This window comes from Octopus sinensis, linkage group LG19, assembly GCF_006345805.1.
Source record: "Octopus sinensis linkage group LG19, ASM634580v1, whole genome shotgun sequence".
NCBI classification, from domain to species: domain Eukaryota; kingdom Metazoa; phylum Mollusca; class Cephalopoda; order Octopoda; family Octopodidae; genus Octopus; species Octopus sinensis.
Window position 1 is genome coordinate 35,132,893 of NC_043015.1, and position 16,498 is coordinate 35,149,390.

The following is a 16,498-nucleotide window of genomic DNA, read 5'->3' on the forward strand; positions in this document are numbered from 1 at the left end:
TCAGGAGAGATGCAAGCGTCTCTTAAGGAAGCCTTCAGCAAGTCCTTATACCTCTTTTTTGGTTTACATACATACACACATATAACGCATCTTTTCTTAAGATAAGATGCACCCTGAGAAACATCTAACTGCACTTTCTAACAGGTTACATGATGATGTAGTCTCTATTGCTGCCCCCCCCCCCATATTTTTCTACTCTCATCAACCAGTGAAATTTGATGTGAACAGGAATAACATGAACTTCACTGGGATGGGAGTACCTACAAATGTTGTGGGCACCTGCTTCAACTGTGTGTGTGTGTGTGTGCACATGCACCAAGCATAAACATTAAAATAGTCAAATGATTTCAGTTACCTTGGTGATAAAGTAAAGTTAACTAAAGTCACTTTGGTTGAAATTTCAGGTGTGTAGTGAGGGTTTGGAAGTTTGGTTGTGATATAGAATTTAAAGTCTTCATGATACGGCACAACAGCATCTCCAAGTTTGATCACAAGGCTACCTTGTTGCCGATAAGTCTAAAGGAATAAAAAAAAAAGTACTTAATTCTTTATAATACATCAACACAAACAATGAAATAAGATAATATTGCGGCTTATGAAATGAGACCATAACCTGTGGCCTATGCCAGGAGCGTAACCAGCCCGCTTATGCGTACCTTTCCCTTCTTTGGTCACTAAACTCTGCTTGCAAAAACCTGTTGAGGCAAGTGAAATCAAAATCAAATTCGACGACTGGCATCCATGCTAGCAGGGTGCAAGAGCACCAAACGAACACCATACGAGGGTGATCGTTGACAGAGTGGCTAACTGGCTCCTGTGCCAGTGGCACATAAAAGGGCACCATTCGAGTGTGATCGTTACCAGCGTCGCCTCACTGGCACTTGTGCCTGTGCTAGTAGGGTGCCAAGAGCACAATCCGAGCGTGATCGTTGTCAGAGCAGCCAACTGACTTCCGTGCCGGTGGCACGTAAAAGGACACCATTCGAGCGTGATCATTACCAACGTCGCCTTACTGGCACCTGTGCTGGTGGCATGTGTAAAAAAATTCAAGTGAGGTCATTGCCAGTGCCGCCTGACTGGCCTCCGTACTGTGGCACGTAAAAGGGCACTGGCACCAGTGCCGGTGGAATGTGTAAAAAGATTCGAGTGAGGTCATTGCCAGTACCTGACTGGTCCCCGTGCCGGTGGCACGTAAAAAGCACCCACTACACTCTCGGAGTGGTTGACATTAGGAAGGGCATCCAACTGTAGAAACTCTGCAAGATCAAGATTGGAGCCTGATGCAGCCATCTGGTTTGCCAGCCCTCAGTCAAAATCGTCCAACCCATGCTAGCATGAAAAGCGGACATTAAATGATGATGATGATGATATAAAACAACTATTTGTGGCTGGAAAAGGAAACCTGTAAGAGAAAGGAAACCAAAAATGAGAATTTCAGTGAAGAAACTTGACTAAAAAAGACTGATTAGTCCCAGTTGGTAGAGAAATAACTTGCAAACACAAGTGGATAAAAAATATAAAACCCTAATAACACCAGAATACACACCTATTAGAAGAAAAAAAATACAATTTAACATTTTTATAATATTAACTTTTATTTTATTCAACAGTTCAGTATTTATCATTTTATTTTATACATTTTATTGCCTCCAGAAAAAGTGAAGAAAATTGAAGAAAAACTTACTTGTTTCAATAACACTGGTTCAAGGACCGGATCTAGTTCTGTTGTAACATTTTCAAGCAGACATGGTTTCCCAAACCTTATGGCATTCTCAAGTGTACGTAGAAAATCTTTGTCAGAGAGCTTGATAACATCTAAGGAATTATCCTTCTCCTAGAAGCACAATAAAATATGTCAACTCACTGATAGAAGAAAATGTGTATGAGAGGAGTTATATCAAAATAAGTTATCATGCATCAGTCACAGAGAAATCAGGAATAGATTTGAAAAATAATTTAGTAATTAAAACATCACAATTACAGATATATTCAGTGTGTTAAACCTTAGATAAATGGCACAAAAAATAAGAATAAGTTGGAAATCTAGTATGAGATATTTATGCTTCAAGTTAGTACAAATTAATAAAATTGTCCTTTAACTGATGTAATATTTTTAGAAAAAATACTCAAGTCTCCAAGAGTTATACAACATTATACTAAAAAGATTTTCATTCTCTTCTTTTCATTCTTATAGTCTTTTTATCATTAAAGGGTATTCATGCCTATATACTATGCTAGACAATAAGCTATGGAAACTAGCTGATGAACAACAATGGTCTAGGAAGTTAAAGCAAAAGATTGGATGAAGTTAATGCAGTCATTTATTTTCTCAAACCTCTGAAAGTGAGTTATTGGTGAAAATAGAAGTGGGGGTCAAATTTATGGCCAAATGTAGTATTTTAGACTATAAGCTTATTTATAATGAGTATTATAGGAGATTTATTACAGCCATTTGTGAAACTAGTTGGTGGTTGGTGGGGGTGATTGATACCAAACCTATCGAGTAAGTTCCTTGAGGAAAATAAGTAGCTAATCCAGATGTTTTTTTTTTTTGCATATATTAAGTGAAACTGAAGCTGGAGTAAATCAGATTTAACCTAAGGGATACCTTGTGGTTTTTAAAATGGCCAAGTCCACATTAAAGAGACAGTAGAAGATTGTTCCAGGAAGAGAAACAGAAAGAGACAAGTTGTAAGTGAAGAGATATAGACAGGTAAATATTAGTGATTCTGAATAGAGGTCTCATTCTGCGTAAATACATTTAGTCCATTATTTAAACCTTGATCGGCTTTGATCCAGCAGATCTATGACCAAAAATGTTTCAACTCTCAATAACCTGACTTTTTATGTATTAGAGATTACGCTATGCAATCTGTTCCTAATTTTAGATAGTAGAATGTAATTTGTGTGAGAGTTAGCAGCTATTTCTAGCAGGCAAAGAAAACATCTGGTGGCTCTTTTATTGGTGTAATTCAGATGTCAGTAATTTGTGTGACTATTATTTTCAGAGTATTTCCTTTGCGTTGATTAATATGAAGTACCAACCATTCAAACAATTTCCATCTGGACTGCCAAAGCAGAGAGATTCCTTACAAAAATGACAGCAATGCATCTCTAAGGTATGACCATATCTCTTGCACTGGTGTCTGCTCCTTTAGATCTGAAATATCTTCCCCTATAGACATAACAACACTGCCTCGTAGTGCAATTAGCAGTCTTTTCAACATTGTGGGGAACATTTCCTTTACGTCATTTTGTTTTGACTGTAACCACAGGCATATCAACCAAAATACAATTTTCTTTATGCTGGTGCTACAAATTCCTCATGCAGAGCCTCAACAAAAATTATAGATGGTGAAGATGGCTAATAAAGAATTAGAAATCCCATCTGACAAAGACATTATATGGAGCCCATAGGAAAAACTCTATGTTTTTATAGTGGTGAGGACATTTGTGAAGTTTGGTTGTTCAGGTCTATGCCATGCACCAGATTGTAGTTACACACTTTTTCCTGGCTCTGGGACAAGAACTGGGGCCCTCCTGTGCTCAGCTGCCTGATATTCTGTGACATGATGAAATAAACAGGATGTTTGTTCTTTCAGACTACAGTAGCAATCTTTCCATTGAAAAAACTGGTTAAAGTTAACGCTTGCCTTTTGACTGTCTCTTCTAATTAAAGACTTTGGGAAATTACTTCTTTTCATCATGGCAAAACAACCCAGTCCAATGACTTTCTTCTTCAACAAATATTCTGTCATTTGGGCAGAAGAATAGATACTATCAGTATATAATGAGCAGTCTTGCCTTGAGTATTCATCCATCATTTAAGCCACTAAGGTCATTGTTATGTTAGCCTTTTCTTGTTTTCCTGTGCACACCATTTAATGCAGACTTAACCAAAAAAAATTTATTGCACAGGAGAAATTTGTTGATCAACCAGTGAACCGGCTTATCTTTGGTATATTTACTCAAATTGTGTTTTTTTACGTGCCGAAAAATCAAATGCACATTTTTTTTTATACCAACACACGTGAAAATATGTATTCAGATCAGATAATACATCAACGTATAAAGTACACATCGCTTCAAATTGTTTTTAAAAGGAGTAACTAGGAAGTGTTTGTTCACATATAAATAATTAACTCTTGCTTACATTCATTCACACTAGTATTAAATATAGGCCACTGTTTGTAACCACTCCACTATTTGATGAAGACATGAAGACATGGGAAGGCATACTCAATACAAATATAGTAGGGTCTGACATATTTAATATAGTGAGTTAAAAAATCTTTGATCAGCTATTATCAAAATAATTACAAGACAAAGACATTCTAAAAACAACAAACAAGTAAACAAAATTCCAAAAAGATCAGTTGGATACCAAAATGTAGATTAAATTTGTTTTTTTTAAAGTCAATAAATGAAAATAAAAGACATGTTTCTGGGTTTTTTAGACACAATCAGTGAAATAAACTGATTCCAAAATCAAAAGTTTACACGGATAAATAACATTTTTATAATTCGTTTTTAGAGTTGGTTTGCAAGATTCTTTATATGATTTCGTGTGTTGAAGCATATTCTGTTGTGTCTGGGGAGAGTCATTTTCTTTTTGTGCCTTATTATGTTGCAAGATGCAATGAAAATTATAGGACAATGAAAATAAGAAAAAAGTGGAAATTTTACCGGTGAGTGTGTTACATAATAAGGCACAAAAAGAAAATGACTCTCCCCAGACACAACATTTTTATACAAATTAAGTAAATTGCTGTGTCTTACCATTGCTTTTATCCATTTATTAGCCTGTCCCTGTGGGTCAATAAAAAGTGGCCAGCGTCGAGCATAATGTACAATAACTCCATTTTCAACTGACAAATTGTCTTTAGGTAAGCCATTGATTTGCCATTGACGAATCAAAACTGGATCACTTAAAGTCGAAATAAGACTCGGATCATCTGTTTGAGGCACATCCAATTCATGCATCTTTTGAATCCAAGAGGAATACATGGCAGCTCGATATTCTCCCTAAAAATATTTGAAAAAACAAAAGGAGAAACTGCTCATTACAAATAACTTCAAACCTTAAAATTCAGTTGAATCTCTGGGAAAAGTTTATAGCTTTACTTGCTTCAGTCTATGGAACTGACAACAGATTCTAACATTTCTTTTGCATTAATTACAAAACCCATCCTGGTCTTGCTATCATGGAAAAATGTAATACAATAAAATCTAACAAATAATAACACTTTGTATTAAGATTCCGCAATCATACATTAGCTACTTATGAAGCCAAATGTAATAAACTTTAATAAGGGAAACTTTATATCCAACTTAATGTGAACATAGTGTTAAATAGAATACTGCATTACTTACCTTGAAAAGATCCTTCATACAAACTGATGGTGTGTAAAATTACTCATATTTATATTATTGACAGATTAGAACCATCTGCTACAGTCAAATCATATGTCTGGGCACCTCAGAGACAGATGAATCTTAACTGTTATCACTACCAGGCACCTATCACTGAGGAGCCCAGGCAGGGTGAAATCACAGGATCTGGCAGTTCTGGCAGCCATAGCAGAGGGTTCTCAGTATAAATATGAGTGCTTTTATGCAGCATGAGTTCATATGAGAGGTCCCCTCTAAATAAATAACACAGTATTCTATGTTCTAACACAACAACCAAGTTGAGTTGGAAATAGAGATAGTCTTTTGGTATTAACACTGCTTCTGTTACAATTAAATGGTAATAAATCTTAACAAAACTATTAGCATAAAAATTTATCTGTTTGGCTTTTTTCAGAGGTATCACATACATTTGAGTAATAAGTTTCTATGGAGATATAAAGACGAACAAAGCTAAAGGTTCAAACAACAGCAGGGAAACGGAGGGAATCTGTAGATATCTTCTAATCGTTTAATAGCCATAAACGACACTCTTTGATTAAAGTGTAATATGTGTCTGTATTTAAAGAATAAAGATCTTACTGTAAATGTTCCAAGGTAGGCAATGTATGCAGCTGATACCATAACATCACCAACCATATTGTCTTGGATTTTCTCATATCTCAATGCTGAAGCTTTCCACCGATTCTTTTCATCTGCAAGTCCTCCAATTAACTGATTTCAGAAAGGAAATTTGGAATTACATTTTTCAGAGAATCATTTCCTTAGACAAAAGATATCATTTATTTCTATTCAGGAATACCACCACCACGACCACCACGACCACCACCACCATCATCATCATCATCATCATCACCACCATCATCATCATCATCATCACCACCACCACCATCATCATCACCACCATCACCATCATCATTACCACCACCATCACCATCATCATCCATTTTACTGGCTTTAGATGCCACCATTACAGTGCAACATATTTCTCAATACTCCAACCTTATCTTATTTCAGATATTTTTTGTATTTTGTTTTTAATTCATTTCCCTTACTTCACATCAAGCGTTCTTAGGTCTTCCCATACATTATGGTACCTTCTACACCTATCCCATAGTAATTCTTTACCAATACATCCCCTTCATTTGCATTCCTTGATTAGTCTTCACTGTAGACATTTTATTTGATTAGCTCTATTTTGTTTTTTATGTTCCCTGCTTCAAATATGTCCAACTCAGCTTGTTGGACATATATTTAATGGTGTTAAGGACTAATTTAGTCTCAAAACATTTCTGCTTTTCCACTTCAGCCAGGACATATTACTTGTACACTTACCTATTATCTTATTATTATTTTAGCAAAGACACATGATTGTGTTTCACTGATGACATCACAACATTGAAACATTTCTGGAATTAACTTCCATACTCACTGTAGTTCGCTTTCCAATGTTTCTTCCATTAAATAAGTTAACTGGCAAACTCTCTTCCTCTTCCTTTTCTCTCTCATATATACCAACAAGTTCTTCTATGGCAAGTTTATCAACTTCTCTATGCAGCTGTTTCATTTCTAGAAATAGCAGCTAAATTTCCTTAAATCAACCTAACCAGTCTAAATAGGAATGGGCATACTGAACAATGTAGTTCAAAATTTAATTAACGAGGATGTTAATGAATGAAGCAGCTTTGTTTACAGTTCTCCTGGAACAAGGCTAAATATCAGCAATAACATCAAGACAAACTATTGAAAAGATTGCAAGACGCAACAAAAATTTTAGGAAAATAAAAATAAGAAACAAGTGGAAATTTTACCAGTGAGTACATTATAAGGCACAAAAAGAAAATGACTCTCCCCAGACACAGCAGAATATCAGGACATTTTCTGGTTATAAAATGTCATGAATATTTAAATACGTCAACAGACTGAACAAATTAGAGTTCATACTCTACCTTATCTGCTCGAACAAGGCGTGCTTGACACTGCTCACACTTTTCTTCAAGATCTTTCTTCTTACGCATAGTGTCATCATATTTTGCCTGCAGAGATTCTATGCCATCTTGTACTGCTTGCAGACGTTGTTTGGCAGCATCCAATATTTTTTGAGTTTCATATAAATCAGCCTGAGCAATTTTCAATGCTTCTCTTTTTGGAGCAACCGCTTTAGCAACAAAGTAATATTTGTACATGGCACGAACCCACTGACATATTGATGTACATGCTTTAGAGACCTAGATAATAGAAGAAATTTAAAGGGAAAATGTTTCAAATATATTAAAGTCATTAAAAATGAAGATCAACAAAAAATTTCCAAATCATACACATATACATACATAAATGCATGCATATAATAAATATTAGGGAATAAATCCAAACTTACAGGGAAAAATCAGATTTAGTATTGAATCCAATTTTATAGTAAAATATTATATTATATTAAATTAGAGATAAAACCACTATTAGGCAAATCATACAATGAAAAACTTAAGCCAATACATAAGATTATTTAATTTATATTATTTAAATATATAACAAAATTTTCGAGTTACAGTCATTCATCAGGTGGTTTAAATATTTAAACCACCTGATGAATGACTGTAACTCGAAAATTTAAAGAAATTAACAGCCATGAAACGATCGTAGTGTTATATTAATTATATTTTTTTTATAATTTTGTTATATATTTAAATAATATAAATTAAATAATCTTATCATTGTATGATTTGCCTAATAGTGGTTTTATCTCTAATTTAATATGATATATATATATATATATATATATATATATATATATATAAGAGGTAATGGTGTCATTGAGACCCAAAGGTGTCAGGTAATGCTGAATATAGACAGACCATAGTTAAGTTCCAGGTTCGGTAATTTTGCGAATAAGGGGTTCAACATTGATCATATGTCGGCGTGTGTATATAAGAATTTTTTACATAATGAGATAAAAAAACCAAGGCTGTGTAGATATTAGAACACTTATAGATAGAAGGTCTTACAGCTGTTTCCAGGATATTTATTAATTATATCCCTTCATCGGAGACGGTGTGAAAGGACGGTTAAGTAATAGTTAATTTAGATGTGATACAAAATAGAGAGTGAGGTGGAGGAAAGAAAATAGATGTGAGATATGTAGGGACATTGAAGGTGTAGATCCATTTTCTAGGCAGAATGGTATATATGTAAGATTCATAAGGTATAGCTTAACCCTTTAGTGTTCAGATTATTCTGTCAAATGTGATATTTGTTTGTTTATATTGTTTTGAATTAATCATGCATTATCTTGTAGTTTAGAGATTTCAGTGATGTGATTTTTTAGTTTTAGAATGACATGGTAGGGCTGAGGTGAGAGGCGAGATCTGGTCAGTTTCAATATAAAACAGGTTAAATATTTTGGCCGGATATGGCCGGTTTGAATGCTAAAGGGTTAAAGGGATTTATGTAGGATAAAACTACTATAAAATGGATCATCATCATCATTGTTGTTGTCATTTAACATCTGCTTTCCATGATGACACACACACACACATGTATGTACTTAGTATATTCGTAGGTATTGGACATGTTTTTGTCACATACACCTTTTCAATTTTCGATACTCATTTTAGATTTGTAGTGCTTCTGTCTTGACATGGTGTATAACAATAATGAAAAACAAAAATGATATTTGTAAAAGGAAATAAAACGTGGTAAGATTTGACATGATTACCTTAGAAATAGCATGTGGGGTAAAGGCTTCGTCTTCCATATATGGAGAGATCTTTTTGATTGTTTCTTCTGGAATATTCTCTTTGTCATATTTCAGCAAACTTTCTAAGAATTTTCCGGGATCTTGAAGCAAAGCTTTACCTGGCTCCCAGTAGTCATCTACCTTGCTACCCACCTACAAAACAATAAATAATAATAACAATATTTTACAGGTTTCCAGAAAATAAAATAAAACAGGGACCAAAAAAAAATCTTTTTTTCTATTATGTCAAATGAAAAAAGTAATAAAAAGTTGAACAGAGTGATTGTAGTAGTTGTAGTAATTAATTATATCCTTTCACTCCACTAAAGTTTCTATTATTTTCATCACTTTTGGTTAAATAAAAAAAAATATGTAAAAGATACAAAATATTGCCAGTTCAATTAACCACAGCCTTTCTGTTGAAACTTACTGCTTTTGTACTTAAGATGACCTTGACATATGGAAACAGTTCATGTACATTTATTTAATTTATATCATCATTGTAATCATCACCATTATTATCATCTGCTCCAGTGTCTTAGTTTCTACAATTGAATGAGTGATGAATAAGGACTGGGGGTGGGTGATGCTGAAATAAACATTTCCTCCACCTCAAACTTTCAAATAAACATCAAAGTTTTACAGGCAATTTAAATATATGCAAAAGAATAAATGATAATACAAAGGAATACTGGTGTGGTGTTAGGTGGTAGAAGAACCTCCTGGTTTTACCAATAAGTTGAAGATACTATCCAAGCAAAGAAGGAAGCATACAATGTTTGACTTGGAAACAAGCCTCCCCCACACAAACACCACACCATTTTTTTTTTTTTTTTTTTTTTTGCATGCAGAACACTGAGGCACAAAAGGTTGCATCAGAGACAGTAAAACGTCCAAAATGAAATAATGGGAGGAGTTTGGAGTTGAGATGAACTCAAACTTTAGATCAGCTAATAATGTATTCTGGTCGACATAGCATCAATTTCATAACAAGAAACCCTTTTCTAAACCTACCACTGAGAACTCAGTTGGAGTTCTCTCTACAGAGAAGAACATCCCTGGGTGATAGAAAGAATATTTTTGCTGATCTCACAAAGACTAAAGTCATAGTGGCAATTTAAGAGCTCAGATCTGTCGAGGTTGCTGGAGAAGATGAAATATGGCCTGAGATGCATGAAGTGTTAAATAGAGAAAGTAGTATGTAGCTGAATTATGTATGCCAGGTGGTTTTGACCCCTGGAAAGACTCCAAAGCAATGGCAATCCAGAGTGATAATCCTAATTTTTAAAAAAGGGTGACAAGAAAAAGTGCTCTAATTACAGGGGAATCATTTGGTTGAACCACCCCAGTAAAATCTGGAAAAGAAGAGTAGAGATTAGTCAAGTCGAAGCTCAAGAAATCACAGGCATATTGCCAAGAGGTGTATGCATTCTTTGTTGACCTCAAAAACGTATATGACTGTGTGAGTGCATGAGCTACTGTGGAGTGTTTTGCAGAAGTTTTTAAAATCAAGAGGCAACTTCTGGTTGCCATGCCCAGATATTTATGCTCAGGTAAATGTTTTTTTAAGTCAAAAACTTGGCTGATAAACTTTGACAGGAGTATGTATTGTCATTGGTATTGCAACTGGAGCATGTGGAGGCTGCCAGCTAATATTTGCAGATAATTAGTACTACATTGGATACACTGAAACTCCGACGTCTGGCAGCTGATTTGGCAGACACCCATAAAATTATTAACCATCTTACAAACAATAACTCTGAGCACCTTTTCAAACTCCACCTGTCTAACACCCACAGACATGTTTACAAAGTCAGAAAACAGCACAGCTCCCATGACTTTCAGAAACATTTTTTCACGCTAAGAGTTGCTGAAGCATGGAACAAACTGCCAGCATCAGTTGTTAGTTGTCGGAGCATTGCATGCTTCAAAACTTCCATGCTTCCTGAGATTCGCCAACACTACACCTGATTTTCTCCCCTCCATACACATGCAAGAATGTATCTGACTCATACACTCTTCACTTTCCAGACATTTGTACATTACTGCACATGCTTTATATGCACTTTTGACATGTTGTGGTGCACCTGAGCACTGTATACAATAATTTCATTATATATTTATTTCTTTATTACCTACAAGGGGCTAAACATAGAGGGGACAGACAAGGACAGACAAACGGATTAAGTTGATTATATTGACCACAGTGCATAACTGGTACTTATATGGCTACGCATTTCGCCCGGCGTGCTAACGTTTCTGCCAGCTCGCCGCCTTATAATTTCATTATATATTATATACCTGGTTCATGAGAAGGTGATCTCCAGCATTCACTGAATGGATTTACTGTCAAGTGCTGCAAGGAAAGGATGAGAATACATGTTGTGAAGACTCCAACATTGGTCCTTTTCAGAAAGTTTTCCAACTGCATTTTGCATGCAAGTAGAGCAGCTCTGAGACAAGTGGAGAAATTTACATGTCTTGGGACCATATTCACAAGTAATGGGAAGCAGTAGACTGAATTTCCTGCTAAATTGCAGGTGTGCTGTTATAGTAAGGCACCTGCTCCAGTATCCAATTCTAAGAAGGTAAAGAAAAAAAAACTAGCCATTTTCAGTTTGGTTCCCATGTCTTTCCAATTATGGTCATGATTGCTGGGTAATGACCAAAAAATCAGAAATACTAGCAACTGAAATTGGGTTTCTCTTAAGGAACTCTGGAGTAACATCACATACAAGGTGTCTAACTCAAAAGTCAGGAAGTCTCTCTCAAACAGCTACTTTCTCTTATTGAGAGGCAATGGCTCCACTACTTTGGATACATGGTTAGAATATGGTACGGAAAAATTGCAAGACAGACTTCTCAAACTGGACAAATTGGTAGAAGATGTAGGGGTAGACAGTGTGTGAGATGATTGGATAATATATCCATAATCTCAGCTGGTCATGTTTGGGAATGCAACAGGAAAATGTAATGATGGTTGCTTCGGTTAGAATCTTGTAGAAGAGGTACCTGAAGACACAAGTCTCACAACCCGTCCCAATGAGCAATGAAAATGGATGAATGGATGGAGGTAGGGATGGATGGATAGAGGGATGGAAGGATGAATGGATGGAGGTAGGGATGGATGGATGGAGGGATGAAGGGATGGAGGGATGGAGGAATGGATGGAGGTAGGGATGGAGGGATGGATGGATGGAGGGATGGATGGAGGGAGGGATAGATGAATGGATGGAGGTAGGGATGGATGGATGGAGGGATGGAAGGATGGAGGGATGGCAGGATGGAGGGATGGAGGTAGGGATGGATGGATGGAGGGATGAAGGGATGGAGGGATGGAGGGATGATGGATGGAGGTAGGGATGAATGGAGGTAGGGATGGAGGGATGGAGGGATGGATGGAGGGATGGAAGGATGGAGGGATGGATGGAGGGATGGATAGATACTGCAAAATCAAGTAACAAGTTTTCTGTACCAAGAACTAAATATCCTTATTAGATCTAAATAATATCAGAAATATAAAAAAAGTCTTATTTTATCCAGAATGCATCCCAATTTTAAGATCTGCTTCTCAAAGAAACCCAACTATTATTAGTGAGTACATATGTTACAATATCTCAAGCAGTGGATATTAGAGATACTGGGTAATGAAATAATTTGCATCGTTTTCATGAAAAAACTGAGTTTTCTAACCTTTTCTCCAGGAACACGTTTTGGTTTGACAGACTTCATTATGCAGACAGCATCAATGACAAGACGGACGCCATCTGGTGGTCTTTGCATTGCTCTCACTTCAACAACATCATTCTTATTAAGTGTTTTTAAACTAGCCAGGGCTTCTTCCTGAAATATTTAATTATTAATTCCATCATAAGACAAATTAATTTTTAATCAAATATTTTCATTATATCCAAAGCAATAATAAACCATCTTAACTTGAAAGGTCCCTCACCCCACCCCATTTTTTGTTAATAAATAAAGAACATTTTGTGCAAAATCTTCAATTTTTAGTTTCAATTTGCAATCAAAGTAAAAATGTATTGTGAAAAGCTTTCACAAAATAATCTATTATGAATTTAGACAAACAAAAACACACGAGAATATATTATACGAGATGATAAAAATATAACTAACAATTAAACATAGTTTATAAATTGCTGTAGAGAGAGTATCAAAGAGTCACCAATAAATAACAATTTGCAGTTGAAGGACAATATGAAATGTTACTGACTAATGCTGGCAAAGCCTCACTGAGATCTCTCTGTGCATCGTCTGCAATAGCTTGCGTCTCTCGTGTTTTCTCACCAGCTTGTGCTTCTTCATTCTGAACAACTACTTTGGTTTCTTCACTAACTTTCTAAAAAATTAAAAAATTAAAAAATTATGAAGTAAACTTATGGCCTTTAATTATAAAACTTTAACTATGACTAATTAGCCAGTTAACATGAAATTTCATTAAAACAGATTGTTTATATTTACAGTTAGGGTTAGACATTTGTATTGTATCGAGTTCTTCATGTGCATTCTAAGTCTAGTCTAAAACATATGATGATAAAATTAAACTTGTTTCTCATTCAGAAGTTCAAACATAAACATACCACTTGGCCCAATGAAGTTTTAGCTAACATTTAGCTTCACACTTTCCCCTTTCAATCAAGCAAAATTCTATCAATTCACTACCAACCAAACCACTAATAATTGCTACTGTAATAATCTAAATACTTACTCTTTGATTCCAATAGTTTAGACAAAGTTATTGCATATTAGTGCTCTATACACACCAACATTCTATCCATTTCATATATTTGACCCACCTGTATCTTTTTGAAACTATGTTCTAGTCAACATATACATAGATTTTGAAACTTAAAAAGAAGAAAAAAACATTTTATTTTCTAATTACATTTGGGTTTTGAGATGTAAAAACAAATAATGGTAACTAAAAGTGAAACATTTTATCTAATACAAAATCATAATCCAGAAATAAAAATTTAAAAAATCCTTCAGCCTCTGCACACGGCAGCTTCTGATCTGAACAAAATCATTCACCTCTTATCTGCCACATACCACAGTTGGTAATCTAACATTGTAGATTATCACCTAAACATCTGTTTTGTGCTTTAATATCTTTTAAACTGAGACATCTTTTCATTTTCACACCCCTTGTACCTCTTTTTACAATGCACTGCTTTTGAACCAACAGTTTTACTTTTCCTCTTCTCTTCTAGGCACAAGGCCGAAAATTTTAGGGGAGTGGGGGGGCCAGTCAATTAGATTGACCCCAGTACATAACTGGTACTTAATTTATCGACTTCAAAAGGATGAAAAGTAAAGTCAACCTTGGCAGAATTTGAACTCAGAACGTGAAGATAGATGAAATACCACTAAGCATTTCACCCAACATGGTAATGTTTCTGCCAGCTCACCGCCGTTTGAACTGACTACTTCAGCTTTACCAACACTTTGATCGCTCAGATCCATTTGTAGCAACCTTTCCACCTAAAAATAAGATTTGATTTTAGGATTTTTCTTTTTAGATTCTATACTTCACACCTTATATTTCAGATTTCATTTATTATTCTAGGCACAGGCCACGTAGTAAGAAGTTGACTTCCTCAAAATATGGTTCCATGCTTGACAACCAGTTTTGATTTACACCCCTGTAATTTGGCAAAAGAGGCCAATAGATTAAGTATCAGGCTTAAAACAAGTTGATGTGTTCTCTTAAATCCTTCAATGCGGTGCACCAGCATACCCCTGGCAGTCAAGGCTCACAAACCCCCAAATTCCTGAGCTCTTCACATATAAACAGATCAACAGTTACAAATGCAAAGAATCTGCAGGCGGAAAATGTCATTCAACTTGGAAATATTTACCCACAACTAAAATGCCTGCCTTAGATTTTCAGGAGAAAAAGGTTGCCTGGGTCTTCTAGTTCCCTAACAAGTGGGTCTCTGCTATCCATTTAAAATCCTTCAACTAGCTTCTTTTCAAACATGAGACATTGCAAGAAATACTTCCTCACAAAAAATCCCCCACCTAATTTCTGCCTCTTTTATTTCCAACTCTTCACTGTGCATACACACAACAAAATACTTTTCAAACTATGCATCTATCTCATGAGCATATATTTACAAACACCAAGAAAACTTTTCTTATCATTTCCAACTTATCCTTCTCTTAACCTTCCTCCTCAAAGGTTTAGAGGAAATCAAACAAGCTTTTGATCTCAATGATCACCAATAGGCTTTCATTGAGCCAGATGGGAATTGCTAAACTATCTAATATTCATATAGAGTAGAGTCCATAGTGATCCGTAGGTAGAAGAGGTGCAGCCGGAGGGTAAATGTCCAAAAGAAAATCCGTAAAGGGTAGATAGAAAGTCCAGTGGAGAAGTTTGTGTGTGATAAGAAATGACAGGATCAACTGGTGCGACCATGTGAGTGTGTGATATATGGGGAGAGTTTACGAAAAAAAACACTAAGTCGCCATGATAGATCGTTAGCCACTACACACACATTTTTTTCTCTCCTTGTTTCTTTCTGTGTGCCTTTCTGTAGAAGGGCGTAGGCTTGAAACGTAAAAGACTTTTTCTATTCCTGAGCGTTATACTAATACAGCTGTTTGTTTTGTACACCACCTGTCTTCGTCTTTTGTTTTTTTTGTAAACTCTCCCTAATATTCATATAGTTCCCCCCATGAAATTTTTGAAAATCAGATTGCTTCTAGCCTAAGAACCTTCAAGCAAAGTTGCTTGCCAATGACTACAAACATTTTTCAGTTTGCTGTCAGATTATTCTGTCATAATGTTCATCAACAAAGCAGTTTTTGATCTACATTTTAATATCTTTTGACTTCAGCTTTCAGGAATCCCCTTATGGCCCATACAGACATTAACAGTGGTTCAAACTGTACATTAACATCTTGTCCCTCATAGGCTGGAAAGAGCCTATCAGGTGTGCCACACTCTTTCCCTGATGAAATAATATAATATATCAATCACTCCATTAATGTTCTCTCTATTTGTGGCATTGAAATGATGAGAGAGGATGTAAATCTCAGCATGATATGAATGTATGTCACAACTAAAAATTGCACAAATATCTCTGTATGATAACACATTTATCACAAAAATTGAAGAACTTACAGTGTCTTGTGCAATTTGTTCCATCGTAGAAACTGATTCTTTCACAGCTTCATCCAAAAGTGGACGCATTCTTGCCAAGTCTTCTTGTAAGATAGCCACATCATTTGCAGTAGCCAGCAGCTAAAGACAGTGTTCAGAACATAATTGGGTAAAATGTAATAATGTTGGCTTTTTAAATAAAGCAATAACACCAAAAAGCAAAATACAGT

At 35.4% G+C, this 16,498-nt stretch overlaps 1 protein-coding gene across 2 annotated transcripts in view; it reads right to left on the reverse strand.

The window, feature by feature from the left end:
* The window catches only part of LOC115222160 (dynein heavy chain 1, axonemal-like), a 298,343-nt gene that overhangs the window by 47,523 nt on the left and 234,322 nt on the right, over positions 1-16,498 (reverse strand). For both annotated transcript variants that reach the window (XM_036511126.1, XM_029792301.2), the window contains exons 55-63: positions 16,290-16,409; positions 13,374-13,499; positions 12,836-12,985; positions 9,122-9,295; positions 7,359-7,637; positions 5,992-6,123; positions 4,780-5,025; positions 1,685-1,834; positions 356-516 (exon numbers count right to left, since the gene is read on the reverse strand). In XM_036511126.1, coding sequence (XP_036367019.1) covers positions 356-516; positions 1,685-1,834; positions 4,780-5,025; positions 5,992-6,123; positions 7,359-7,637; positions 9,122-9,295; positions 12,836-12,985; positions 13,374-13,499; positions 16,290-16,409 — 1,538 coding nt within the window. The remainder of the gene's footprint in view (positions 1-355; positions 517-1,684; positions 1,835-4,779; positions 5,026-5,991; positions 6,124-7,358; positions 7,638-9,121; positions 9,296-12,835; positions 12,986-13,373; positions 13,500-16,289; positions 16,410-16,498) is intronic.